We start from the raw sequence: 27,329 nt of genomic DNA, 5'->3' as shown, positions 1-27,329 counted from the left end.
GCATTAATTATCTGACAATGAAGAAGGAAGTGTGTTACACATACAGATGGGTTGGACCAATTTAATGTATGTAGTTGTACCCGATAAAGTAAATTGTAAAATGTAATTGAAGAAGACAACAATTTTAATTTTGAGAAGGACTTTTTCGGTAAAAAGAAAACACAGAAAAGCGAATGTATAAACATGTGTCATATCCCCATACGAAACAAATCAACCTAGACCAATTCTTAATATTACAATAATACAAACATATGGCCAAAGATACCTGATGAGGATAGGCCTAGGTCCATTAGACCTAAACCGTAAGGAACAACAAATCAGCTCGCGATCGGTTGTTTTATTCCAAGAATACACATTTATTGAATTACAACAATGTATACAAATGTACAAACATAAATGCTGAAAAAAGTATTTAATAATAAAAGAATATTGGCATATCTTTTACACGAGTAAACCGATTTTATATAAACCTTAATGACGAGAACAAATTACCAACAAATACAATAACAAGGTCCTGAAATATAGTTCGTCGGAGATGAAGGTTGTATTGAGACTGCCTCTGGAATATAAGGATAAATTGGATTGGTACAAAAATTTGCCTTGCAACAGGCCAAAACCGGACCCACCGAGAAAGGTTACAAAGGTTCTTAACTTCTTTCTACAAAAGGCATCTGATTTAATGTTAGCAAAGGTCTTACTGCCATACTGACATACTTAACTCCGATATATATAAAGGAAACTAAAATTAAAAATCATACAAGACTTACAAAGGCCAGAGACTCCTGACTTGGGACAGGCGCAAAAATATGGCGTTAAACATGTTTAGATCGCGACCCTCCCCAAAACCTCTAACCAAATTAGAAAAACCAACACACAACAATACACACAGTAAATTCAGTTTAAAAGAAGTCCGAGTCCGATGTCAGAATAGGTAACAAATGAAAGTAAACAAAATGACAATGATACATAAATCAACAAAGAAATACTAGCAGTTACTGACATGCCCGCGTCAGACCTCAAAAATATGATTGAAAGATTATGTCTTCATCATATGAATATCAAGCACAATTCCTCCCGTGAGCAATGTAGCTGTTGAAGTGAATGCCGACATTTTTGTGGGCGTATGACATTTGCGCCGATTTTGAAAAAAAATCATTCTTTCATTTGCGCCGATTTCATTTATTCATTTGCGCCGATTTTATATTTTCTCCTTATTGGATTTACAGGTAAGTTACGGGTAAGTAAATATTTTTTAAGAGCGTCGTTACATTTTAGGGTACTAGTTTTACCACAAAGTAGAGATGACGTGCTTACCGCTACCTGTTTCATGGTAATTGAGACAAATTAGTAGGGAAAGTTCCTGATTGCAAATGATCGCGAGAAAGTTATACTTCTTTTTACTTTACACTTCAATCTTAAATGTCTTTACAATGATATGTCTGCATTTTTTTATAGATGGAACTTTAAAGTACTCTCCAAAATACTTGTATCAGTTATATACTTTACACGGCTGTAAAACTGGAAAATGATTTGCGATCTCTGTCGTCAAAAACAACTTTCCTTTGTTTCCGAGGTTGTACATATTGACTTTGAATATTCTTCATTTGACCTACCCGTGGTGAGCAGGTGCCAACAGTTATATACATGTTCTGATTGACAATACAATTGGCTTACGGAAGAGATATTAAAATGAAATATGAAAAACAACACGGAGAGTTGTCTCATTGGCACTCATACCACATCTTCTTATATCTATTCACCTGTAATTTACATGTAATCGGCGCAAATGCAAAACGCCGATTTTTGTGCTTTGTAAAGACTGAAACTACCTGTGTTATAGTAGTCTCAGGTAAAGACTATTACTATAAAAAAAAATTGAATGTGAAATACCTGAACATAAAAGATGTCTGCATGTTATTTACGAATGAAGTCTTTGTATCGATGATAAACTTTAGTAAATGTTTTAACTAGTTTGTGATTTCGAAAACCCTGATGTAATAATTGTATCAGTAATTCATAAATTTCTCTCGCTATGTTTGGGTAAAAAAAATATAAAGATTACACAAAAAAATTTTCTAGAAGTTATTGGATTATTTGTATGTGTTATCCAACCAAGTTATAACATAAATAGTCTAAACATTTCTGGTTCTGTGCGTTTATCTATAAATCTATGGCTTTTAACGCTCATTCATTGATAATTCTTTGAATCCAATTTTCTTTTACTAATTTGGTAGTGTTAGAGTCTTTACTTTTATAGTTGATTTGATGTTGTATGCTTTTAAACGTAATTTGTTTTACTTTTGTAGTTTTGTATGTACAAGTTTATGTATATTTTTAACATATAACGCGCTGCCTTGTAATAGAATAATAGACTAAGTATACATCTCTGGCTCTTTACGCTTATAATGATCTATACATATCAGGCTCTGTATGTTTATACGTATCTAGACATTTCTGGTTTTTCACGTTTATACAATTTTATACATCTTTGGCTCTTTATGTGTGTACGTTCCTATACATCTTTGGCTCTTTATGTTTATACGTTTCTATACATCTTTGGCTGTTTATGTGTATACGTATATATACATCACTGGCTCTTTGAAGTTTTACAAATTTATACAACTCTAGCATATATCTTTCTACGTCACGGTATTGATACATCTCTGGCATTTTACGTTTATATGTATTTATACATCTCTTGCTGTTTACGTGGATATGAACCTACACATCTCCGGCTCTCTACGTTTATGGTGGGGTTCATGATGCTTATTCTTTAGTTTTCGATGTTGTGTCTTGTGATCTATTATTTGTTTGTTTGTGTTATTCTTTTTGAGCCATGGCGTTGTCAGTTTATTTTCGATCTATGAGTTTGAATGTCCCTATGGTATCTGTCGACTCACAAATATATTCAAGACTAGTCGTTCAAATTTGGCTGTTGGGATATAAAAATGAAGTATATAAACAGTTACACTCATGATGTAGTTTAACATTCTGTTAAACGAGGTGGATTTTCTTTAATTATTAGATACCGAAAAAAAACAGTTATATTAACAAAATATTCATATACCTAAAATACAACTATGTGTGGTTAAAATTTTAGAAATTCAGCAACCGTTAATGCTTGTGCTATACTATAACTAATTCAATGTTTTAATGTCAACAATACTATTTAGGCCAATACAGATAATATGTCGTATATGCAAATGATATAAAGTTACATTTACACATATATATATCCATTAAGTAGTATATTGTTTACATTTGATACATATTTGAAATATGCATACAATTCAATGTTATAATCGAAAGTGATACTGCTGTTATGTTTATGGTCTTTACAATGTATCAGACTCTTCTGTCATTGCAAAGTTCACTGAGTGATGTCCCTCAAATCGTTTCATTTTTCTTTATTCGAATTGGACAAATGATATGTCGATGGTTATGATTGGTGTTCAGGAAAACTATTCATTGAATTTAAATGTTGGTTTTTTTTTCACTCAAGTTCTAATTTTTAAACATAACCTCGGCGTAATCAACCGAATCGTTATTTGTTACATTCGGTTTTGCAGTAGTTGAAGGTTGATAACTGAATTCTAGTTCAGCATATTGTAATCCATTATTATTTGCTGTGTCAGGTGTTGTTGTTTCTGTTTCTTGTGAAGGTTTGGTTGTTTTCTCTGCAGCAGTATGACCCTTCACACCACCAATGACACTGTTCGTTAATTGTTTCTTCTTTGATTTATCAACAACAGCATACAAACTATCAACGGGTTTAATGTTAGGAATATCTATATGTTTAGCTGCAGATGGTTTGTATTCGTCCCTTTCACTGCAGTCAGGTTTGTGTTTTGACGACATATCTGCTTGTCCGTTTGTAAAGTTTATTCCATTCGTTTGATTATTGACAGAGGTATGGGTAACATTCACTGTGGTATAGTCATTATCTTCACCATGTAAGTATGATTTAAGTTCTATGCCTTTACTTGTTAAATGTCTGAAAATAAGATATTGCAGTTTCATATATAAAAGATTGACACTTGATTATAGATCTAACCACAAGTGTAACGCCATTTTATGATCATGTGCCTGTTCGAGGTAAATAACATCGACATTGTTACTGTCATGTCGGACGCAAGGCAAATTAGCAAAACATTCAAACTTCTTGAACATATTGGGATCGATATTATAGCTTATATATTTATATTTTATATTCTGTACTCCGTTCATCGGTATATTATATCCTTATTGATAATAAATTCATCATAGACACCAGGATTAAAATTTTATATTTACGCCAGACGCGCGTTTCGTCTACAAAAGACTCATCAGTGACGCTCGAATCATAAAAAAATTAAAAGGCCAAATAAAATACCAAGTTAAAGAGCATAGAGGAGCTAATCGCTTCAAACAAAACGTATGCTGTTATGGTTTAACATTGCAAGAAAATATTTACTATGTTCTATTAAGCTGTATATAATTATGATTTCAACTATCAGCTGTATTCTAATTTTTATCAGAACATTCCTTTTTTTTTTTTAGATAATAGAACTTTCAACCAAACAACCTTTAGAAAGACATATAGGTTTTCCGAATGTGTTATGGGATTTTATGTTTAAACTTACTTTTTCCGAATTGATGCTCCAATAAGAATTATAATAATGATGACAAGAACTCCACAACCTACTCCTATACCTATATACAGGTTCTTGTCATCTGTAAGTATAACCATAGCGTGTTCTATCACATATAAACATGACTTGACATTATCTAATAGTATTGATTCAAGCTTAAACCTCCTTCTTTTAAGTTGTTAGAATTGATTTATTTAACAAATTTAGTCTTCAAAAGAAAAAAGACTCGGGGGCTAGTTGTCTAATTGACAATAAATCAAATTTCCTTAATTCTGTATAGTTTTTTTTAAATGAATTTAATGCAATGACCTGTTTTGAACGTTTATGTCAATTAATTATGAAAAAAAGACCCATCTGTTTGACGTATACCTGGTAAGAACACAAAGAGTTAAATAATAAAAAAAATATAGAAAATAAGATACAATTTTCGTGCTTTTAAAACATCGATATGTGTACATTGTAACTACACATGAGGTACTAACCAGTAACAATATAAATAACTCAACATAAGTAAAGTGAAAGTGAAAGGAGGAAACAGATATCTATATAACGGAAAAGAAACAACTATCTAAAACATACCAACTGTTTGATCGTTGACTAAAGTAGTGGTTGGCTCAGGAGGTACTGTGGTATTTATTTTGGTTGTGCTCCTGGTGTTCATTGTAGAATCTTGCGTTATTAGCGGTGTATTAAAACTGCTTTCAGTTTTGCTGGGATCCGTAGTTCTAAGACCTTCTACTGTGCTTGCCGTCACCTTAACACTGGAATCGGTGCTTTTGTTATTTTTTGTTACCGCGATTATATCAGTGGTTGTATCGGATGAAAGCTGTGAAGTTGAAAAACTTGTTTCGAGTGCATTTTTCATAGAAGTTGATTCTTTGGTTGTTGTTTCAAAGAGCATACTTGTGTCTGTTATCGCAGTTGATTCAGTAGTCACACTGAACATGTGTATGTATGGTGTTCTTGTATTAGTGGATTCAGTAAATGCAGAAGTTGAACTTTCAGTTGTACCAATATCGGTTGTACTAGAGACATTATGATAGTGTGTTGTGTTTCTCGTAATGTCCAGACTAACGTTTGCACTGACTTCATATTCTGTAGGTGTAATATTAGTGTTTGTGAAGTGATACTGTGTCGTTAAACGTTCTGTAGTTTTCACGGGAGTAGATCCAGTACTGGGACTTTTTGAAATCTCCGTACTTGATTTAGAATTAAAAGTAAATGGTGTTGATTGTACTGATGTCATCTCAGTCATTTGAATACTCATCTCTCTACTGGTTCCGGTTGGTTCCGTAGTCGTTATCATATCAATCATTTTACTAGACTTTGTCTGCAATGCTTTAGGTGTCGAAGATGGGGTATCACTTTTAACATCTGTAAGTGTAATTGATTTTTTAGTTGAGGCTTCAACAGATGTAGTTGTTTCAGTGTTTTTCAATTCAACAGTCGCGTTTTCTGTTAAAAGTACTGTAGTAGCTGTGTGTGGATCCAAATGCGTTGTAGAAACTATAGGTGTTATTGTATCCATTAGTATACTATTAGAAACAGTTTCATGCTGCGATGTCAAAGTTGTACTGGTCTCTTTTAACATGTCGACAGTTGTAGTCTCTGCTGAATAACTTGATATCATTGTTGAGGGGTCAGTCGTTGATATTATACTTGAGTCATACATTGAGGTTGTTGTAACATAGTTTGAAAAGCAGGATATTTTAATGGGTTCGTCGGTGTCTGAAAAAAATAATAGCATGCTTAAGAGAAATAGAAATAAACAAACTAATAGCTTTATATTATTCAATGCCACCAGAAGGAGCATGATTGATCAATTGAACAGCAAAAAATAGATAAACAAATCAAATATACCTTGCGGTATTGTTTTTGCTCATTGTTGAAGGCCGTATGGGGAGCTATAGTTGTTAATGTCTGTGCCATTTGGTCTCTTGTGGATAATTGTCTCAATGATATTCATACAAAATCTCTTTTCTTTCTATTGAAAAGAATATGTTTTTGCTCATTGTTGAATGCTTTACGGTGACAATAATGATACTAATAATAATATGGATAATTTAAAAGGACTATTAAATTTACGTGGATCGTATCCAAACTTACGGGCTGTATTGACAATTAGGATTAGATAACCCCGTTTGTAATAGAGGTTACAGGTACAAATTTCTAAATCAATCTTTGTATCAATGAAGAAAAGCAGTAAAAATTTTAAATTATTTATCGTAACTAAATCACGGTTTTGCTTGTGTTTAACATAGATAACGAAAATTGACATATGAAATATTGTTACAGACACGGACAAAGCTAACAAGTAGGATTTATTAGTTAAATTCTTAATAAAGAGAAAAAGCGCTTTTATGACCGGGTTGTTTTGGTTAGTTTTTTTTTAATTTTATTTACCAAAGTATACCAGTGCACAATATCTGGTATCTTCAGGTTCTGATTCCTTTCGTAGGATTATCTGTATATCATTATCATCCTGTAGATTCAATGATCCTAATACCCTACACGACATATGGTTACTCTCTCCATTGTCTTGTTTGGCGATAATCTTACTTCCACACCAGGCTCCATCCTGAATAGGAGATTGAAGGAAATTGACGTTCGAGAATACAATCTTCTTTGCTTGACCTTTCTGTGCTACACATGAACAAACCTTGTCTGGGATAGCATTAGCAAAATATCCATCTAAAACTATACGCACCCCTTCTGCTTCGCTGATGGTACAGAACGTTGCAACTGAAATATTTAAAATTTGTAACTTTTTTGTAATTTTTAAATTGAAAGAAAAAAAAAGGTTTCGCCAATGTTTATAATTGTCTGTTTAAAGATCTAATAAAAGCAAAAAGAACAAACACTAAGCCAAACTCAGACAACGAGTAAGAGCTCTGCGTGAGTTAAAAGCATTCCTAACTTTAGATTTATATAAAACAATACCCGCATTTTCCAAAGTATTCAATTAATTTTGATTTAGGCTTTCATATGTTGAAGGCTTCATTGTTGCCTATAATTGCTTACATCCACATCGTTTGAACTATGGTGGATAGTTGTCTCATTGTCAATCATACCACATCTCCTTATTTTCATACGAGGTGAATTTTGGAAAGAACTAATGAGAAATTTGTATAATCCACTGGTTTACAAACAGATAGAGAATAATTATTTTCTAGGGCAACATACATGTATCAAAGGCACTTGTTTCTGTCAATATGGGGTTTACTTTCCATACCCGTACGAAAAATCACAAGGTAGCTAACGGAAATTTTCAATGTGTTCGCTTCAACCAATATTTTATTACTTTCCCTTACAACTATCACGAATAATACACCAGTCTGTCGGTAATCGATTTATCTTTACACTAAAACAACTTTCACGTACCTTGAGATTACCCCTCAAACAGAATAGCACACTTGAGATGATGATTATTGACCTTTTTCCAGACCATTGAATTTGTACTTCCAAAGCTTCCGGTTTACCTAGAAAGTAAATAAAACTGTGCAATCCCATTGGTCACGTTTTTCTGGTTTCTGGTTACTAGTATAAATAAACAGGTAACCAGATGAATTTGACCAACCAGATTGCACTGTTATGTTAACTTCCTAAGTTAACCGGAAGCTTTGGAAGTACAAATTCAATGGTCTGGAAAAAGGTCAATAATTATCATCTCAAGTGTGTTATTCTGTTTGATGGGTATTCTCAAGGTACGTGAATATTATCTCTGTATTCACTTACCTGGGAGGTTCTCAGAAACTGATGCATTGGAACACTTGGTATACCCCTGGACGGCTAAAACTAAAATATATTAGTAGAGCTTTCTTACAAATTGACAAAAGGTACGTACGCTTGACGAATCATACGTAAGACTCGTTTTAGGGATCCTTTATTTTGACATATTTGAATAATAGTCATGGAACCTCGGACCATTACCGTACATGCAACGACACTTATTAAATTAGATTTTTTATTTTTAAAAAAATATATAGGATTTCGGGACGTACGATTGGTTAAAATATAATACCACCAGGTGAATGGAGATAACTCTTACAAAATATCTTAAATATAGGGTATTCAGAAGATAAAATGCCACTAAAAACAAAACAAAAAATGCTTCATACCCTCCTCCCCCTTCTCTTCAAAATTACAATGTTGCATTGTTAAACCTTAGAAAATATCAAAGCAAATACATTGTTTTCTTCCCTTTATACAGAAAAATAGGAGAAAAAAAATATACTTATTTGATTCAATATTTGCAACGCCAAAATAATAAAATGAAGAAAAAAAAGATGATCTTCATACTATGCCATATGCTGCTATATAACACCGGAGTTAGGGTCTAATATGGAACCGGGTTTTTTATAGCGTATAATTGCGTGTTGCCTACAGTACTGAACATTCATGAAATATATGCCACTGTCAAGCATGTGTTCTGTTGAATCGTCATTATAAAATCCACAATATATGTGATGCAAATTTGTAGATTTATTCATGATATACATTTAGGTGTTTAAATGTGTATGTAAATGAACCAAAAAATCTACATGTATACAATTAGCTGATCTACAAATAAAGCTCAATGGTAGATTTAGGAGGGATTCGCACAAAAGTACCTCTACTCAACAGACACATTCCTAGCCTCCAATTCTAAATCTTTATCTAAATGTATTATATACAATTAAGTCAGACAGAGAGAGAGACGGTTTAATTTTCCAAAACACCCGTTTTTCTTTTTTGCTTTGAGTGTAAGGGAACAATTCACTTCCGAAGAGGGTTATGCTTTCTTCCTTTAAAAGTATTCTGATTCCATATTTGACAAAAAAAATATATTGTGGTCATGCAGATTACAAACAAAAAATTCTGAATCCAGATTTTCCCTTTACCCTACAGTGATAAAAGTTTGAAAAAAAAAATGATTGATAGCATCGAAAAACAAAGAAAAGAAAAAAAATATAACCCCTCCTTTTTTAAAGTTCAATGGTTGCTCTCATAAATTGTTTGTTTTTATTCTTTTTTTCCCATTTTTTACTTGTTTAACAGTGTGAACTTCGCCTGCGATCACAAGAGTTATTATATTACCTTTTTTTAACATTAAACATTAATAGAAAACAAATTGATCACAAAATGTGTTTTTTCTAGATTTATTTCATATTACTTTTTCATAACAATGTAGCATCATTGTTTTGCGAATCTCAAAATTCCACGTTGACAATTTGCTAATAGTGTAATAAACAAAATAAAAACAAATGTGAATCTTGTCGTTAAATTTAGACTAACGTACTTCAATAATGCCATTAAAATCAAAATCGTGAAACTCGGGCTTAAACTTTCCCGCTGAAATGTGTGTACTCGTGGTTTAGGTAAGTAATGTATCGGAAAGTGTATTTGACACTATTTTTCTTTGTTTTCACATATTAAAAGCGTGTATTGTTTGCGATATGCTTATTTTTGAAAGATATATTTGATCTAGAAAAGAACGCTGTTTTACCGGATAAAAAGATTCTAAATTGTTATTATGAAAATGAAATACGTGCTCCCTTTAAGTTCGTTCGTACCTTTCGTCAATTTGTAAGAAAGCTCTACTAGTAAGACTTAAGTCATGGAACACTTGGTATACTCGTGGACGGCTAAAACTAAAAAAATAATTAAGACTTAAGTCATGGGCCAATTGATATACTCGTGGACGGCTAAAACTAAAATTTATCAGTGAGACTAAAAATTATATAATGGGCCTCTTGTAAATAGTACTCGTAGATAGATATAACTAGTGTATATATGTAGTATATTTAAGTTTTGTGTCTTTCTAACAGGAACTGCTTAGTGTAAAAATCTAATGATGTTTAGCTGTATATTTGCCATTGAGAGAACTATTGACCAGAGAGAAAATGACGTATATGTTAGCAGTAAAGGACGGTTTATATTTGTGCTACCTATTAAGAGTTATCAAAGATACCAGGCTTATTATAATTTGATACGCCAGACGCTTGTTTGGTCTACATTACTAGGCTTATAATTTACGCTCAGATCAAATTAGTTAGAAAGCCAAAATAAAGATGAAGAGCATTACGGACCAGAAATTCCAAAACACCGCCGTTTAAATATTTGCCAGTACTGAATCTTGCCGTACTATCACCATGAATATGTGCCACTACTTTAGATATAAAAGAGAAGAGTTCGAGACTTTGAAAAACGACAAATATGCATGCGCTTGTTCCAATCTAAAAGAAACTCGACAGATGTCTTCAATGATTAAATTCGTTTTACTTTTTCATTAAATTTTATGGTTTTCGATATTGAGCGCATTTCTAAGATTGACTCTCTTAAATCTAATAACAGGTATGGGCTTTGTTCATTGTTGAAGGCCGTACGATGACCTATAGTTTTTAATTTCTGTGCCATTTGGTATCCTGTGGAGAGTTCAACTTGGCTCATTGGCAATCATACCACATCTTCTTTTAATATAAACTTTTGTTTTACCTCCGTCCCAAAATTCCCGCTGCCCTTTCTCTGCGTACTACATGTTTGTGTTTTATATCTAGACTGAGTGTCATTAATCTATACTTTTAAATGAGAAGACCTCATTTTGTATTTCGCTTCTCTTCCTGATACAATGAATCAATCATCATGCCTCTGTGTCCTATATGAACCATACATAGTCGCATTTGTCATTCTCATCTATATGATTATTCAGTTTGGGTTATTTTGGAAGAAAAAAACGAAGATAAAGGTGTCAGACTACCAATTAAAAATCCCTACCTATTTTGCAATTTTCACAGCTTTCAGTAAATACTTTACCTTAAGTTTAACTTCATAGAAACCAGGTTTATCCTGAATAGTACATGTATCACCTTTCTACATTCCAATTTTCAACCTACCTTTAAAGTATTCAATAAGAATAATATGACGTTCAAAACACAGGTCTACCAAAAATCACCCTGGTTTTCTGGAAATCTTAAATTAGTATACTATGGAGCCCATTAATCCTGAATTTTTAATGCAAACTCATAAACAAGTAATTTTGGCTAAAAATGGTGTAAATATATTTCTCTATATTGTGTCAGAGTAGGGCTACTTTTATAATTTCCAAATTGGAGGGAGTAATTGGTGGTCTGACACCTAAATGTGTCTGAATATTGTTTCCGTCATTGGACGGACTTTCAATCACCAAATTCCTTTTACTTTTGATACCTTTCCTGAAATTCTCCAGTTATGAAATCTTTTACAAAAATTCATTCTACAACAGTTTACATACTTTCAACCACGCTCTAAATGCCCGCGATTTCGCGGGTGGGTTCTATAGTGATATAGATATGAACGTCCCAAATAAAGATCCTGCAAAACACTTTAATATTGTATCATGTGACAAAGTTTTAACGTTAAAAATGTATTAAACTCACAGGGAAATGTTTTCATATGAATAGTTTTTTATAGTTTTTATTAATATCACTTACAAATTTCAATTGTGGTATTTTAAATACCCCATGTAATTGATACTGTCAACAATAAAGCAGTCAATCTACAAGTTTACTTTGACCGATATTAGATATAAATAGCAGTCTAAATAATAAGTTCGGGGGGAAATGCATTTAAAAACATTTTTAAAAAAATAGTTGATTTATTTATTCAAGAAACGTTTTGAAATCTTCTAAATCACTGTATGTTTATAAGGGTCTTCTATCTTTCTCTCTTTGCGATGAGCATTTACACGGGGTATAAAACCATCGTACAGTTCATTCCGGAAGTTGTTAATTATGTAGCAACAAAACGACAAGCTCAAAGGGTCAATATATATATATATATGTAGATTATCTATATATACATATTTCAAATACAAAAGTATATCTCACACATTTTAATAGAGTAAAGTCGTCAATGTAAGTTATGATTTCAAAATGTAACTCTCAATCTTTTTAATCTCTTTGGCAACATCTAAACAAAGGAAAAGTATGTATAAAAATATAAGGCCTAAATTAGCATCTTAAAAGACATACAGGTCTACACAACATAAACTGTACATACAACACCAACAAAAAAAAACAATTGAAAGTCACAATACAAGTACATGCAACTAACTCAAACAAAAGGTACAACAACTTTGTTAAAAAAAAAAACGCTTTACACACGGGACAGAAAGTTCGGAATACAAAATATATGAAAATTGGGCTGGGTGGGCTAGTATTTAAAAATATAAAAATTAATAAAAAAAGATATGACATGTTTAGAGAAATATAAGAAGAATGACCATAAGAGTATAGAGATTGAAAGTAAAACTTTACTGAGTTTCAATTAAAAGCAGGACCAATTGAAATTGATCAGCTGGTTAAAATGTCATATTCACTGAACCAATGAGACTGAAAATGTATCACACTTATTGTGTTTGTTCAGACTAACTGAACCAGTCATCGTGAAAAGTAAATGCTTATAGTTGCAAAAAACGAGAAAACTAACGGCCTAAGTTATGTTCAAAATAATGAACAAAAACAAATGTGTAATACAGCAACAAACAACAACAACTGAACTACAGTCTCCTGACCTGGGACAGGCACATACGTACAGAATATGACGGGCTAAATACTCATGCATCTAGGACTTTATATTGTTTTCTCGTTTGCATTGTTAAAATACATTGTCTTATCGGGGCCTTTTATAGCTGACTATGCGGTATGGGCTTTGCTCATTGTTGAAGGCCGTACGGTGACCTATAGTTGTTAATGTCTGTGTCATTTTGGTCTTTCGTGGATAGATGTCTTATTGGCAATCATACCACATCTTCTTTTTTATATTTATATTGTCAATCAGTTCACAACCAACATTCAATAAGTACACATCCAACATCTATAAATGCATTCAGTGTAAAGACGTTATAAACAGACCGAGAAAACAAGACTTTGTGCAATATAAAGATACAGCTGGTATAGACAGATTGTAGAGCCATGAAAGAATATATGTATATACCAACTAATGTGTGTTCTTAGAAGGAAAATAATCTCGAATATTAGGTTGACTTTATAGTATAATTGCTTCGATACGCAGAAACGTCCGGAATTAACCCACATCGGTAATACCACGTGATTTAATGAATCTTTAATGAATGTATAAAACTGAGTTGACCATGTCAAACAATTATGAAAGGTCACGGCATACATGTAATTACCTTCGATTTAATTGATATCACTATTTATATAATTACCGATCAGAAAGTAACAATTTTCATTTACTTTATCATTAATTTTCTTTATCATTTCTTCATTCGTTTACACGATACAACTATCTTGGTTAAGTTCTTTCAGAATAATAAATTTAACGTTTTCCTGCAGTTTTTGTATTGTTTTTTTTTTTTAATTTTAATTTAAACTAACCTTGTACGGGTATGTAAATCCACAATAAGATCGATCCTAGAGGGAATGTATCCATGATCTGACAATGGTGAAGAAGGAAGTGTGTAACACACACAGATGGGTTGGACTATTTAATGGATGTAATTGTACCCGATAAGGTAAATTGTAAAATGTAATTCTAGAAGACAACAATTTAATTTTGAGAAGGGCTTTTTGGTTCAAATAAATAATGGGCTCATTCAGTTTATTGTAGATATCTATTAACAGCAATTCTTGTCGAACTTTCTCGAAATCAGTTGTTTGTAAAAATAATAAGTAAAATAGAAAAATAAAGAACGAAAAGACAAACACCACTGTATAAAACCCTTTCAGAGAAAAATTCAGTAACATGAATCACAATAAAAAAAGGGGGGGATAAACGAAGGCTCTTCATTTAGTAAACCCATTCTTGCTCCACCACTGGCTCTAGATCTCGTCGTGTTTTTCAGTGAAAGTAAAAATTCGGTTGTTGGTGGCATTCGGTTATGGCACATGCGTAACGGAGAATTGTGGATGTGGTAAGTGTATTAATACACCCGTGGTCATTTTTACAGAAACAAGAAGATGTGGTTTGATAGGCTGATGAGGATAGGCCATACGATCTTAACCGAAACATCTTTAATAATATTATAAGAACAACTGGATCAGTATCTACACAAACTATTTAAATTACAAGCACGTGTGTTTTTTACAAAGTACAATTCAAATAATTGCTGAAAAACAAACGTATTCAATAACAGCAGATTATTACCATACGTTGAAAAAATATTGTAACCGACTCTAGATTAGATGCGTGTTCATAGAAAATGGAATTTATCACAATTGGTTCAGTTTAATGAAATATACTTGATTAGTCCTACAGTTTAGTTATTTTGCATTTATCGAACATTTATGGATCTCCGAATGTCAATTTGGCAGCTATCTCCTTACAAAAAATAGCTACGACATGTCAATATTCCATTTAATAGTTTGATTGATTGTTTGTTGCTTTAAGTCCAGTGGCAAATGTTTCATGCATATTTTTGACGCTAATATCAAATCAACGATAAATACAATAAGCAGGTCCTGTGATAGAGTCGTCTGGGATGAAGGTCGTGGAATTGTAGACTGCCACTAGAAGGTGAGGGTATTTCGGATTGGGACAGAAATTTTGCCTTTCAGCAGACGACATGCGGACCAGTTGTTACAAGGGTTCTTAATTTTCTGTATACACGAGTCATCGGATTTAACATCCCCATTCTGACTGGAAGTGACTGTGTATTTTTAGGCAGTTAAGCTGCCTTCTGCGAGCACCCTCCATTTGTGTTCAACCCAATAAATGCTGAAATATATGCCATTGTAATTATCTAGCTGGATGTTATGTTATTCATAACTAATTGGACAGTTTTTTCATACTTTTAATTCTTGATTACAAAAAATATGATCAGAAAAACCTTAAATGATCGTCGATTTATCCAAAAGTTTTGAAGTTGCACATAGAAAGTAGGGCACATTAGGAATCTTTATGTAGTTTATTATCCCCTGAGATTTTGGCTAAGCTGTCAAAGAACAAATGTATGAAATGTTTAATCGCCGAAAATTTCTAAAGACAAGTAGTTTAGATTTCCCAAAAGACAAAAGTCGTAGGAATATTGTTAGTCGTCAATACGTAGTCAACTACGTCAGTAGTCTTAAAATAAGTTCCACTGTTCATGCTGTTGGCGGCAATTTTAAATTATAAGACGAAATTTTTGTATCTTTTCAATTTGGAGGCAGGGGTTTAATTAGCGGTTGTCCGAGGTCTGCGAACTTCCACTTTTGCAGTCGGACTTTCGACCTGGTTACTAGCTACGCTCGACATGCACGACTTGAGAGGAAATAAAAAATAACTTTGCAAACCTTTTTACCAAAGTCTCCTAATAAACGATCTCAAAACTTGTTTTTAGCATTATTATTCATGACAACGATGTTCATTTTGTTCAACCGCTAGCTTTATACAGAAAATCGCCGACAAATAATGTGTAAATTCGAGTAAAATCGTATCTGACAAAAACAACATTGAAAAGAAAATGGCTGACATGAGAAGTAAATTCTAATATCGGATCTGATTCCGGAAGCGGATATGGGTAATTCCGGGTTTTGGCGATCTTTGAACTTTTAAAAAAATCAGACAGATGACAAAATACATCTTTGCATGGTAATTAAATATAAACACTAGAATTGAAAACCAAAAGATATATGTAAAAGAATGAAAAAACAGAAAATATTTTGTACTGAAAATGTGAGAAACGTATAATTAAATACAATGATGATGAAGTAGAGCAGAATATAATGGTGCAACAGTGCCAGCGTTCTGAAGATCCATAGGTACTCATAGGAAACTAAAAATTACTTTTTGACAAATTTTAATGTCAAAATCCAATACAATGTGAGTCTTTGTGACAGCTGGGAACAGTATATCTTACAATATATATGGTCCTTGTGACAGTATAAATTTTCTTTATCAGTAAAAAATGTTGGTAAAGCAAGTTAGATGCTTTTAAAGTGTAAACATATTACTAAATGGGTAATTTTTTTTCTCAATTTTGATGGGTCAGTTCAAATAGCTGGAAGTTTCTTATTTTACACATATAGTGCAACTAGATTATATGATACCTGAATGTAAGCAAATTATATGTATGTCAGTGGAGTCCTTTGGGGCACTCTACCCCCTCATGTTTGATAACTTTGAAACGGATGAGATCCCCACCTCTCAACCATATACATTCATGTATGGGACTATATAACTAATCAAATGAAATATAGGTGAAGTCCCTAGGGTCACCCACCACCTCCTGCTTCAGAACTTTGAAACAGTCGTGATCCTCACCCCTCAGCCATATTTATTCATGTACGGGACAATATAACCAATCAAATGAAATACAGGGGGAGTCCCTGGGGTCACCCCACCACTCCTGTTTGTGAACTTTGAAACAGTCGAGATCCCCACCCCAAAACCATATATATTCATATATGGGACAATATAATAAATCAAATAAAATATAGGGGGAGTCCCTGTGGGTCATCCCAGCCCTCCTGTTTGAGAACTTGGAAACGGTCGAGATCCCCACCCCTAAACCATATATATTCATATTTTTACAAGCTCGTACTAAAGTCAACTTGAAATACTAACAGTCAACTAATACAAACAATTACGATCAACGAACTGTTATCATTGCGAATTTGTACCACTGCTGACTCGAGACTCATGACCATGAAAAAAAAATATACTTGATATATACGTTGCTATTGAAAACCTTGATAAAATATGAATTATTTGCCTTAATGATTAATTCATTAAATGAACATAAATGTACAATTATATATGAATGTTTAATGTTTGTTCTTTTAAATCTTTTAAAAAAAATTGAAGCAACATTGCCACAGTTTTCATAATTATGTTTGCCTTGGTTTTTGGTTAACTGCCTATAGTGCTTACAGCGCTTTGATTTTCATCCCGCACAGTCAAACGGATGCTCCACTAATGGTGGTCAGAAAAAGACCTGTTACACAAGTTCCATACCCCAGTCACCGGGGATGGTAAATAATGGCCAATGAACAAACAATTACTTAATAATGCAAATTGTACATATTATTGATGTGTTCACAATATTTAAATAAAAGTTACTCGGATTGTGTATCAATCGCCTTAGTTTACACATCAATAATCTGTAGATAAAATGTGTAACCTGAAAAGAAATAACCAATAGACTTCAGGAATTCATTTCTGTCTCCAAATTTGCAACTGTGCCAATAAATTTCTCTTTCAGTGCCTAGACCAAAATTCATTGCTAGGAGTTTTTATTTCCAATTATAAATGTTAACCCCTGGTAAACTTAGTGATGTTTTTTTTTTTTTTTTTTTTTAACTCTTTCCAAATATAATTGTTTTAATGTTTTTATTAAATACGTTTTACGATGATGAAATATGCAAAAGTCATATAGCAATCTGGAAATTACTGAGTAAATATTTTCTGTGTTCAGTAATTTTCCATATCAGTAGTCATCCAGGCCTTGAAGGCATAAAACTTTGCTCAGTGCTCGGAGCACGAAAATCATGCTCGAAACATGAAATCCAGCAATTTGATTGGTTGATTTTCGAGTCTGAGTACAAAAATCATGCTCGAAAGTTTTATGACCGTGATTTACACACAAAGAAAGCAAGCCAACCAAAGTTTTACTTTGCAAGCATTAGGAAATCAGCTGTAATAATTTTATTCAGTTTGGCAAATGTCCGAGCGCGTTAAAAAACAAAAACAAAATGAAACTACAGTTGCTGACTTCACTACCTTCAAAACAAAGGGAACAGTTTGGAAGTCTCATATACTGAAATGTGACAAAAATAAATACATTTTGTACTTATAGATTTTGTTAACACTGCCATGTATGTAAATATTTCTTCGCCTTTTTTACGAACACAAAATTCAAGGATCACACATTTGCCTTTAATTATCTATACGGAAATTGCTGTATTCGTGAATATTAGCACCTGCTGTTATCGACGGCTTACTTTACACTAGTAAGATTGTCTCATGGGTAATTGTGTTTTTCGCTGTTGTTTCGTTGCTGTCTGGTGGACGAATACATGAAATCTCCGTGCCATCATCAAACATATTAACGGCTATATATCGGGTAATTCAAACCCTTTTTTCTTCGCATAGGAACAACTCTTCGTTAACCTGAGCATGGAAGGAATACTTTGTATCACGAACTATAAATGAGGATACACAAAATGAAAAACTAAGCGAAATTGTGAATCCCGAATTGCACGAAAAAATGTGTTGTATTTCAGTAAATAACACGTGTTATCGGTTGATTGTAAACACGTAGTAGTCCATCATGCATTGTTACTCATTGGGTGGATTGGTCAAAAACCTAGGTCTAAATAAATTGCGTCACATGTAAATAAACAATTACATGTGCGAGAAAATAAGTATGCTAATTTATGCATTTCCATATAAGGTAGTGGTCCCGACCTGTTAATACAAACAGTTGGATCCCCCTCCCACATCTTTGGTTGAAACACCTTTTAAAAATGGCAGGATCTGCCCCTGGTATGTACCCATAGGTAGTCTAGTGGATAGTTTATATGCATGAAATATTTGTCACTGGACATTAGGCAACCAATTATCGACCAATTTATGACTAAATATATCAAATTGCTTTATTAATAATTTCCCTTCAAAAGATTCATGGTTGACTCTTTTTGTGTACAAAGTAATTGCATGGAAGATAAAGGATTACAAATTTCAGATTGAGTACTTTAATCAAGGTATAAATCACCATTATTATTACTCTTTATTTAAATGAAAGAAACTTTTTTAATTGTCAAAACAAAATTTAGATCAAAAGATTGATTAGTAGGATGTTAAAAATCTTTTTGAAAACTAATTACAAACTATTTAGTTAAATTTGGAACACATCATTTATTTCAAAATAGCCAGTAGCAATTTTTGTTCTAATATTTTGATTACAATACAATGAAATCTAACCCTTGTTGTCATTCATGCGTAGTTACTTAGTACACGGGAAAAGTATGTACTATGAAAATTAGAAGGCAAATTCAAGCAATTTGATTGGACGAGAAGTTGTAAGTATGTGCTAAACTGAAAATCATTTGGGTTAGATGTTATTAATGGAAAATATAATACGCAATAGTTTGAATTAAATTGATTAAGTATTTTGTGGGTGAATGGATCCCGGAGAAATAATAAAATAAATTTTAAAATATCTGATTTAAACCATTAGATTAATTGCAGTGGTTAATTATAAGTAATCAAAGTTAATTATTTATTAAGAACACGCAAAAATTTCTCAATTATGTTATTAGTTAACAAAATGACCCCTTTACCCATATCGAAAATTTACTACACCATCCAAGATGGCGGCTTTAACGTTATGCCTAGGGGGGGGGGGGGGGGGGAATTACCTGAAGAGACCTGGATGACTACTCATATCATATAAACTATGTTGCAAAAGTAATAAATGGGCATGCAACCTAATGTTAATTATTATTATATTGCTCTAGTTTGGCAATAAATACGTATGAATAAATGTAAGCCGACTATGCGGTATGGATTTTCTCATTTTTGAAGGCCGTGTGGTTGCCTATAATTGCTTAAATCCACTACATTTAAACTGTGGTGGATAGTTGTCTCATTGACAATCATACCTATTCTCCTTATTTCATATATTAAACAAAAACTATGTCATACCTTAAGAGAGCAGTGGTGTAGTGGTTAGTGCATCGGACTACTAACACAAAGGTTCCTGATTCGATGCCCGCTCCGGGGAGAAAATTTCAAGGACTTAATTTTCGGCTCTCCTTTGACACCATTTGCGAGTATGGTCTTAAGAAACGATGATAGTCCGTCGTCGGAATGGGACGATAAATGTCTGACACCTGTAAGAGAGGGTCATATCTCTTGAACGTTAAAGACACCCTTAAAGATTTCGAAAAAAAGCAGGTTAATGCCGTTACAAGGCAGCACTCGCACCCGCATAATGGAAAGGGATAAATAGTTGCAATAACGTGTTTCCCAATCCGCAATAAATATATATGTTTAAACTATAATTTGACAAGGGATAAAGAGACTCAACGTTGCCAATCAATCACACAAGTACATAGATATAGGAAGATGTGGTGTGAGTGCCAATGAGACAACAAATACATGTATGTATCATGAAAATCTTTTATCCATTAATATGAAAGTCAATAAAACAGTAACAAAAATAAGCTTTTATTAATTCGTTTAATGATTAGTTATAAACCTCTCCATTAATATATCAAATATATTTGTATGAAGCACATACAACTTTAATTGAAACAATACAGCTGTGTCTTCACCTAACAGATAAAATACATTCTTTTATACAGATTTATCAAATTCATATTCTTTATGTAGTTAACATTTTATCAGCCTCTAAAAACCCAGGATTTTAGCGTACAGTATATTACAACAGCTGGACTCTCGTTGTAGGATGAGGTAACGTGAGTATTATTTCTTTTTATGGATAACTATTTCCCGCCAGAAATTCAAATCGAGAGGTGGAAACATTTCGTGCCCGTGTCGTTGTGGTCTGAAATTGAAAAAAAAACACGTACAACTATTAATTTGTATAAATATAATGTCTGAAGATAGTATATGAAAGATAGCATATGGAATACTTGATAATCATCGTTGACAAATGAAGACATTATTTAGAAAATAAGGTTCAAACTACCTCAGGTTAAAAATGCTATTTCATGTAATATCCCTTTTGATCATATTGATCGTCTTTGTATTGGTTTTGGCCATTACAACTGTTTTGTTTCGAGCGCCACTGATGAGTCTTATGTAGACGAATGGCACTCGTGACGTATCAAATTATAAACCTTGCATCTTTAATGAGTTTTTTTTTAAACTGCTAAACTGCATGGTTAGCAAATTCTGTTAAACGTACATACATATGAATGTTACGATATTGTTACCTTGCTGGCTACTAGACAAACGTATGAATTCTACGTTATACTTACCAGATAATGGCGAGACAAAAGCATAGTGCTGCATACGAGATATTCTCTATGTTATACTTACCCAGATAATGGCGAGACAAAAGCATTGTGCTGCATACGAGACATTCTCTACGTTATACTTACCCAGATAATGGCGAGACAAAAGCATTGTGCTGCATACGAGACATTCTCTACGTTATACTTACCCAGATAATGGCGAGACAAAAAGCATAGTGCTGCATACGAGACATTCTCTATGTTATACTTACCCAGATAATGGCGAGACAAAAGCATTGTGCTGCATACGAGACATTCTCTATGTTATACTTACCGAAGATAATGGCGAAACAAAAGCATTGTGCTGCATACGAGACATTCTCTACGAATAACGTACCCAGATAATGGCGAGACAAAAATATTGTTGTATACGAGACATTCTCTACGTTATACTTACCCAGATAATGGCGAGACTAAAGCATTCTGCTGCATACGAGACATTCTCTACGTTATACTTACCAAAGATAATGGCGAGACAAAAGCATTGTGCTGCATACGAGACATTCTCTACGTTATACTTACCAAAGATAATGGCGAGACAAAAGCATTGTGCTGCATACGAGACATTCTCTACATTATACTTACCCAGACAATGGCGAGACAAAAGCATTCTGCTGCATACGAGACATTCTCTACGTTATACTTACCAAAGATAATGGCGAGACAAAAGCATTGTGCTGCATACGAGACATTCTCTACGTTATACTTACCCAGATAATGGCAAGACAAAAGCATTCTGCTGCATACGAGACATTCTCTACGTTATACTTACCACAGATAATGGCGAGACAAAAGCATTGTGCTGCATACGAGACATTCTCTACGTTATTCTTACCCAGATAATGGCGAGACAAAAAGCATAGTGCTGCATACGAGACGTTCTCTACGTTATACTTACCCAGATAATAGCGAGACAAAAGCATTGTGCTGCATACGAGACATTCTCTACGTTATACTTACCCAGATAATGGCGAGACAAAAGCATTGTGCTGCATACGAGACATTTGCATGTTTCTCATAAACAGCGATGAGAGTCTCTGTTGTTTAATGGTGTTGAGTTGACCTATAAATGTAAAGATACTAATAAATTGATCCAAGATTTTATTATGAATCATTATATTGTATAAATGTATCCTATAAATCTAGTAATAAGTGGTAAATAGTGTTAAGCTGACCAAGAAGTTTTATTATAAATTGTTGTTAAATTGTGTTAAGTTGACCTTCAAAATATAGTTGTAAATTGCCAAACTGTGTTAATTTGACATAGAAATGTAATATCAATTGTCCAATTGGGTTACATTAAGGTTAACCTACAAATGTAATGATTATTTGTCAAATTGAGTAGATTTGACCTACAAAGGCAATGACTTATGTTTTATCATTTGGTTTAACATACTGATTTTTTTATTCATTGTTTTTTTGTTGTTTTTTTGTGATTTGTTTTATATCTGGTATAAAAAAAAATAAGTTGAATAACTAGTACATGTATTGCAAATTCGTTATAATTTTATTTCTGTCATTTACGGCCATACCCTGCCTCGGTAGTTGATCTTTTATCTGTATAGTGGTATTAAATTTGAGGAAAGGAAGAATTTGGTTTGCTTGCTAGCTTTGTTTATATATTAAAAATTGTAATTGGGATAACTTTCAATCAAATTCAAATATAATACATAGTTGTTTAATAATGCCTGTCTTTATTGTTTGTAGATGTCAATCTTAACTACAATGCTTGAGCTAACGTTTATACAAACAAAGCAAACAAGACAGCCAAAGTTTTACTCTACACACAGTAGTAAATTAGCTGTAATAACTCTTTAACGTTTACCTGGTGTAAATCCTGTATGTTTGAAATCATTTTCGTAATAAAACCGATCTCCAACTTTGAAATTCAAGAATTGTAGACTGAAGAGGCATTGAAAGGTAGGTCCTAACAATGAACCAGGCATTGGTATCTCTGATAAACCTCCAGGGAAAATATCAATATCATTTGGATGGCTGTCATAACAAAAATATACATACTCATGTTAGTACATGTAAAAGTAAAGAAAGGTAGGTCCTAACAATGAACCAGGCATTGGTATCTCTGATAAACCTCCAGGGAAAATATCAATATCATTTGGATGGCTGTCATAAAATATATACATACTCATGTTAGTACATGTAAAAGTAAAGAAAGGTAGGTCCTAACAATGAACCAGACATTGGTATCTCTGATAAACCTCCAGGGAAAATGTCAATATCATTTGGATGGCTGTCATAAAAAATATACATACTGAATGTTAGTACATGTAAAAGTAAAGAAAGGTAGGTAATAACAATGAACCAGACATTGGTATCTCTGATAAACCTCCAGGGAAAATGTCAATATCATTTGGATGGCTGTCATAAAAAATATACATACTCATGTTAGTACATGTAAAAGTAAAGAAAGGTAGGTCCTAACAATGAACCAGATATTGGTATCTCTGATTAACCTCCAGGGAAAATGTCAATATCATTTGGATGGCTGTCATAAACAATATACATACTCATGTTAGTACATGTAAAAGTAAAGAAAGGTAGGTACTAACAATGAACCAGGCATTGGTATCTCTGATAAACCTCCAGGGAAAATGTCAATATCATTTGGATGGCTGTCATAAAAAATATACATACTCATGTTAGTACATGTAAAAGTAAAGAAAGGTAGGTCCTAACAATGAACCAGGCATTGGTATCTCTGATAAACCTCCAGGGAAAATGTCAATATCATTAGGATGGCTGTCATAACAAAAATATACATACTCATGTTAGTACATGTAAAAGTAAAGAAAGGTAGGACCTAACAATGAACCAGGCATTGGTATCTCTGATAAACCTCCAGGGAAAATGTTAATATCATTTGGATGGCTGTCATAAAATATATACATACTCATGTTAGTACATGTAAAAGTAAAGAAAGGTAGGTCCTAACAATGAACCAGGCATTGGTATCTCTGATAAACCTCCAGGGAAAATGTCAATATCATTCGGATGGCTGTCATAAAAAATATACATACTTATGATATTGTTAGCAAAGAAGGACCACTATCCCCTGTTTAAGTTTCTTTCACAGTGTCAAAATCTTCAATTTATTAAATCTTAATGCAAACGGAATATACTTCAAACAATTGCATATTTCCATAGATGTTCAGCATGTGTCAAATTAATATTAATATTACGTTTATAATTTAATAATCTGTTTGAAAAAGCCCACACTGTTTTTGGAACCCTATACATCCATATATAAAGCGTTGATACTATGAATTTAATAAAAGATCGAAACACTGTTTAAAGATGGGCTTCAAAGTCTTTCTGATCATTGCCTTATAATGAAAAAAGATACAAGGTGAATTGGCCCTACCTATTTTTGTTAATGAACATTAAACTTCGTCCGGAACACCATTACTTACTCTATAACTAGTATCGATTACTAAATAGAAAGTAAGTATGTTGGACAAAATATGGAGATTTCTCTCAGGGTAATTCAGTTTCTTATCCAAACTCTAACTTTCTTCTCTATCAATTGATTTTTAATTGTTTGAATATGATAAGCACTTAAAAGAACTTTATAATTATGAATATATATTTAGTCATTATTATTACTGCTTATATTGTATTTAGTATTATACTGGTACAAATAAGTGTAAATATCTCATAAACATGTTTAACCCCGCCGCATTTTTGCGCCTGTCCCAAGTTAGGAGCCTCTGGGCTTTGTTAGTCTTGAATTATTTTAACTTTTAGCTTCTTGTGTACAATTTGGAGTTTAGTATGGCGTTCATTATCACTGAACTAGTATATATTTGTTAAGGGGCCAGCCGAAGCCCGCCTCCGTGTGCAGAATATTCTCGCTGTGTTGAAGACCCATTGGTGGCCTTGTGCTGTTTTCTGCTTTTGGTCGATTTGTTGTCTCTTTGACACATTCCTCATTTCCATTTATAATTTAAACAAATACAAATTACTATGCCGAAATACACTTACTGCATGCAGACAAGAATGAAACTCGAACCTCAAAATTCAAACAAGAGCATTATAAAGAATTGATATTTCAGATTATAAAATCGAAAAAAGAAATCATTTGTCGTTCTGTTTGCCATAACACAATTGCGAAGTTTAATATATATTTGTGATATAATTAACATTACCTGTAAGACAATTGAAGTGCTTTAGCTGATCGTGGGTCGTGGTCTATCAGACCCATGGGTGCGACACCGAAATGAAGTGCTGGTTTAAGTCCACAAAATTCTCTCCATTTATTATATGATGGAATGCCATGATCTCTGGCGCGCTGCATGTTTAATGCTGGTAAATCAAACCCGTTTCCGGGCTCAGTCTCGAAAAGTCTATCTCTGACTGCATGTGTAATAAAACTATCTGGTGCTCCCTGGAAATGTGTACACATCCATCGTGCTATTCCATCCACACCATACATGGAATTATGTCCGCGTATTAAACGTGTGTTGAAAAATTCCTCAACAACTGGTGTTTGAGCTCCATGTGCATAATCTGGTGTCATGAATCCAACGAATGATTCAATTTGAGTATGCCCAATTCTAAATACGGCTGCAGCAAATACATTTCTGGTTGATCCATCAACTTTGGGGTCGTAAACATTATTATATCCTCTAGCTGTACTTCTGATTCCAAATTTAGTAACTATTTCCTCTCCAAGAATGGCGGGTAAATATTCGTTGTATATTATATGTTGGTACATTCCATCTAATATTTTTTTCGTTTCCTGATAAATTTTTTCGTCTCCCCAATGTGGATTGATTTTTTGGAGTCCTCTGGCTATTCTGTTATGTTCTCTCAGAAATAGAACGTGAATAACGTTTAATGTTGGTGCATCTGAATGTCTGTGATCTCCTGCAGTAAAATAGAAGATGCTGAGTGAAATGTACTATAAGAGATCATTGGTAAAGGATTCTTAACTTTAAATGTTATTTGTTTATGTTATATTATTTACGTTAATTTTAGTTTAGTTCATTTTATGTCGTACATAATGGTTATTTCTCTTATGTAAGATGATGTGTTATTTTCCAATGTACCAATTTTAAGTCTGAAAATATAATATGAATATTTTTACCTGTCTGTATATATTTCATTGCATATGCTGTTGGACGCATTTGTGGATATCCCGTCCGCAAGTGCCCCCGTTGTAAAGGGGTAGTTTCTAAATTATATATATAACATTTGATTTCTTTTCCCGTACTGGTTCTTGTAAATAAGGGGATATTCTTATCAACAGAGTCTAGAATAGTGGTACTGTCTACGATATAGAATATGTATGGACGACAATTTAGACAACTCACACACACCATCCTGTAGAGGTCACTATTTAAAAATGTTCGTAGGTACCAACAACTTGGCTTTTTCCAGTCGTAAAATAAAGAAGTTTGTGAGTTTAAAACGAGTGAATGTATCTTATATATATTCCAGTTGAATAAAAGTTGTTATCAAGACTCAGGTGTGTAAAATGTTACTTGATTAACGTTTACCTGCTCTGAAACAAACTTGACCTTCGACACAATCTAGATCAGGTGGTCCATCAGGTAACAAACCTCCAGCACCTTCCTGCATCTCACCTGTAAAAAGGCAATTTCATAGATATAATTCACTTAAAGTTTTGGATACTAGTATGAGCTTACTAGTTAGTGTGTGTGTCCCTTAGTTACCAACTTTTGACAACTTTCTTTTCTTTTTAACCGGTCATCAAGAACCACACAAAAGAGTC

At 33.2% G+C, this 27,329-nt stretch overlaps 2 protein-coding genes across 5 annotated transcripts in view; both read right to left on the bottom strand.

Moving 5' to 3' along the window:
- Nucleotides 1–2,403: 2,403 nt before the first annotated feature.
- LOC143082243 (uncharacterized) lies at nucleotides 2,404–14,086 on the bottom strand. 3 transcript variants are annotated; one of them, XM_076257835.1, is made up of 5 exons: nucleotides 13,988–14,086; nucleotides 7,035–7,373; nucleotides 5,211–6,359; nucleotides 4,623–4,713; nucleotides 2,404–3,994 (listed from the first exon to the last, which is right to left on the bottom strand). In XM_076257835.1, exons 1-5 carry the CDS (start codon nucleotides 14,040–14,042, stop codon nucleotides 3,505–3,507), a joined length of 2,124 nt encoding a protein of 707 aa, XP_076113950.1. In that variant the 5' UTR covers nucleotides 14,043–14,086; the 3' UTR covers nucleotides 2,404–3,504. The 3 variants fall into 3 exon arrangements, with proteins under 3 accessions (XP_076113950.1, XP_076113951.1, XP_076113952.1); XM_076257836.1 differs by lacking the exon at nucleotides 13,988–14,086 and adding an exon at nucleotides 8,367–8,584 and having other exon boundaries at nucleotides 2,405–3,994; XM_076257837.1 differs by lacking the exon at nucleotides 13,988–14,086 and adding an exon at nucleotides 8,013–8,126 and having other exon boundaries at nucleotides 2,405–3,994.
- Nucleotides 14,087–20,749: 6,663 nt separating this feature from the next.
- LOC143082242 (salivary peroxidase/catechol oxidase-like) overlaps nucleotides 20,750–27,329 on the bottom strand; it is a 76,303-nt gene continuing 69,723 nt past the window's right edge. The window contains exons 9-13 of one of the 2 annotated variants that reach the window (XM_076257833.1): nucleotides 27,094–27,180; nucleotides 25,741–26,461; nucleotides 23,400–23,569; nucleotides 22,535–22,637; nucleotides 20,750–21,102 (exon numbers count right to left, since the gene is read on the bottom strand). In XM_076257833.1, the coding sequence (XP_076113948.1) occupies nucleotides 21,021–21,102; nucleotides 22,535–22,637; nucleotides 23,400–23,569; nucleotides 25,741–26,461; nucleotides 27,094–27,180 (1,163 nt within the window). In that variant the 3' untranslated portion in view covers nucleotides 20,750–21,020. Of the gene's footprint in view, nucleotides 21,103–22,534; nucleotides 22,638–23,399; nucleotides 23,570–24,092; nucleotides 24,208–25,740; nucleotides 26,462–27,093; nucleotides 27,181–27,329 lie in introns of those variants that run through there. The other variant, XM_076257834.1, reaches the window with a different exon arrangement.

This window comes from Mytilus galloprovincialis, chromosome 7, assembly GCF_965363235.1.
Source record: "Mytilus galloprovincialis chromosome 7, xbMytGall1.hap1.1, whole genome shotgun sequence".
NCBI classification, from domain to species: Eukaryota; Metazoa; Mollusca; class Bivalvia; order Mytilida; family Mytilidae; genus Mytilus; species Mytilus galloprovincialis.
This window is presented reverse-complemented; position numbering and strand designations above follow the sequence as displayed.

Coding starts and splice junctions, on each gene's coding strand:
- LOC143082243 (XM_076257835.1), bottom strand. CDS start 14,042: ATGGATACATTCCCTCTAGGATCGATCTTATTGTGGATTTACATACCC. Junction 6,360..7,034: donor TTGTGCACTGGTATACTTTG/GTAAATAAAATT, acceptor TATTTTTTTCAG/ACACCGACGAACCCATTAAA. Junction 4,714..5,210: donor AGTCAACGATCAAACAGTTG/GTATGTTTTAGA, acceptor TTATACTTACAG/ATGACAAGAACCTGTATATA.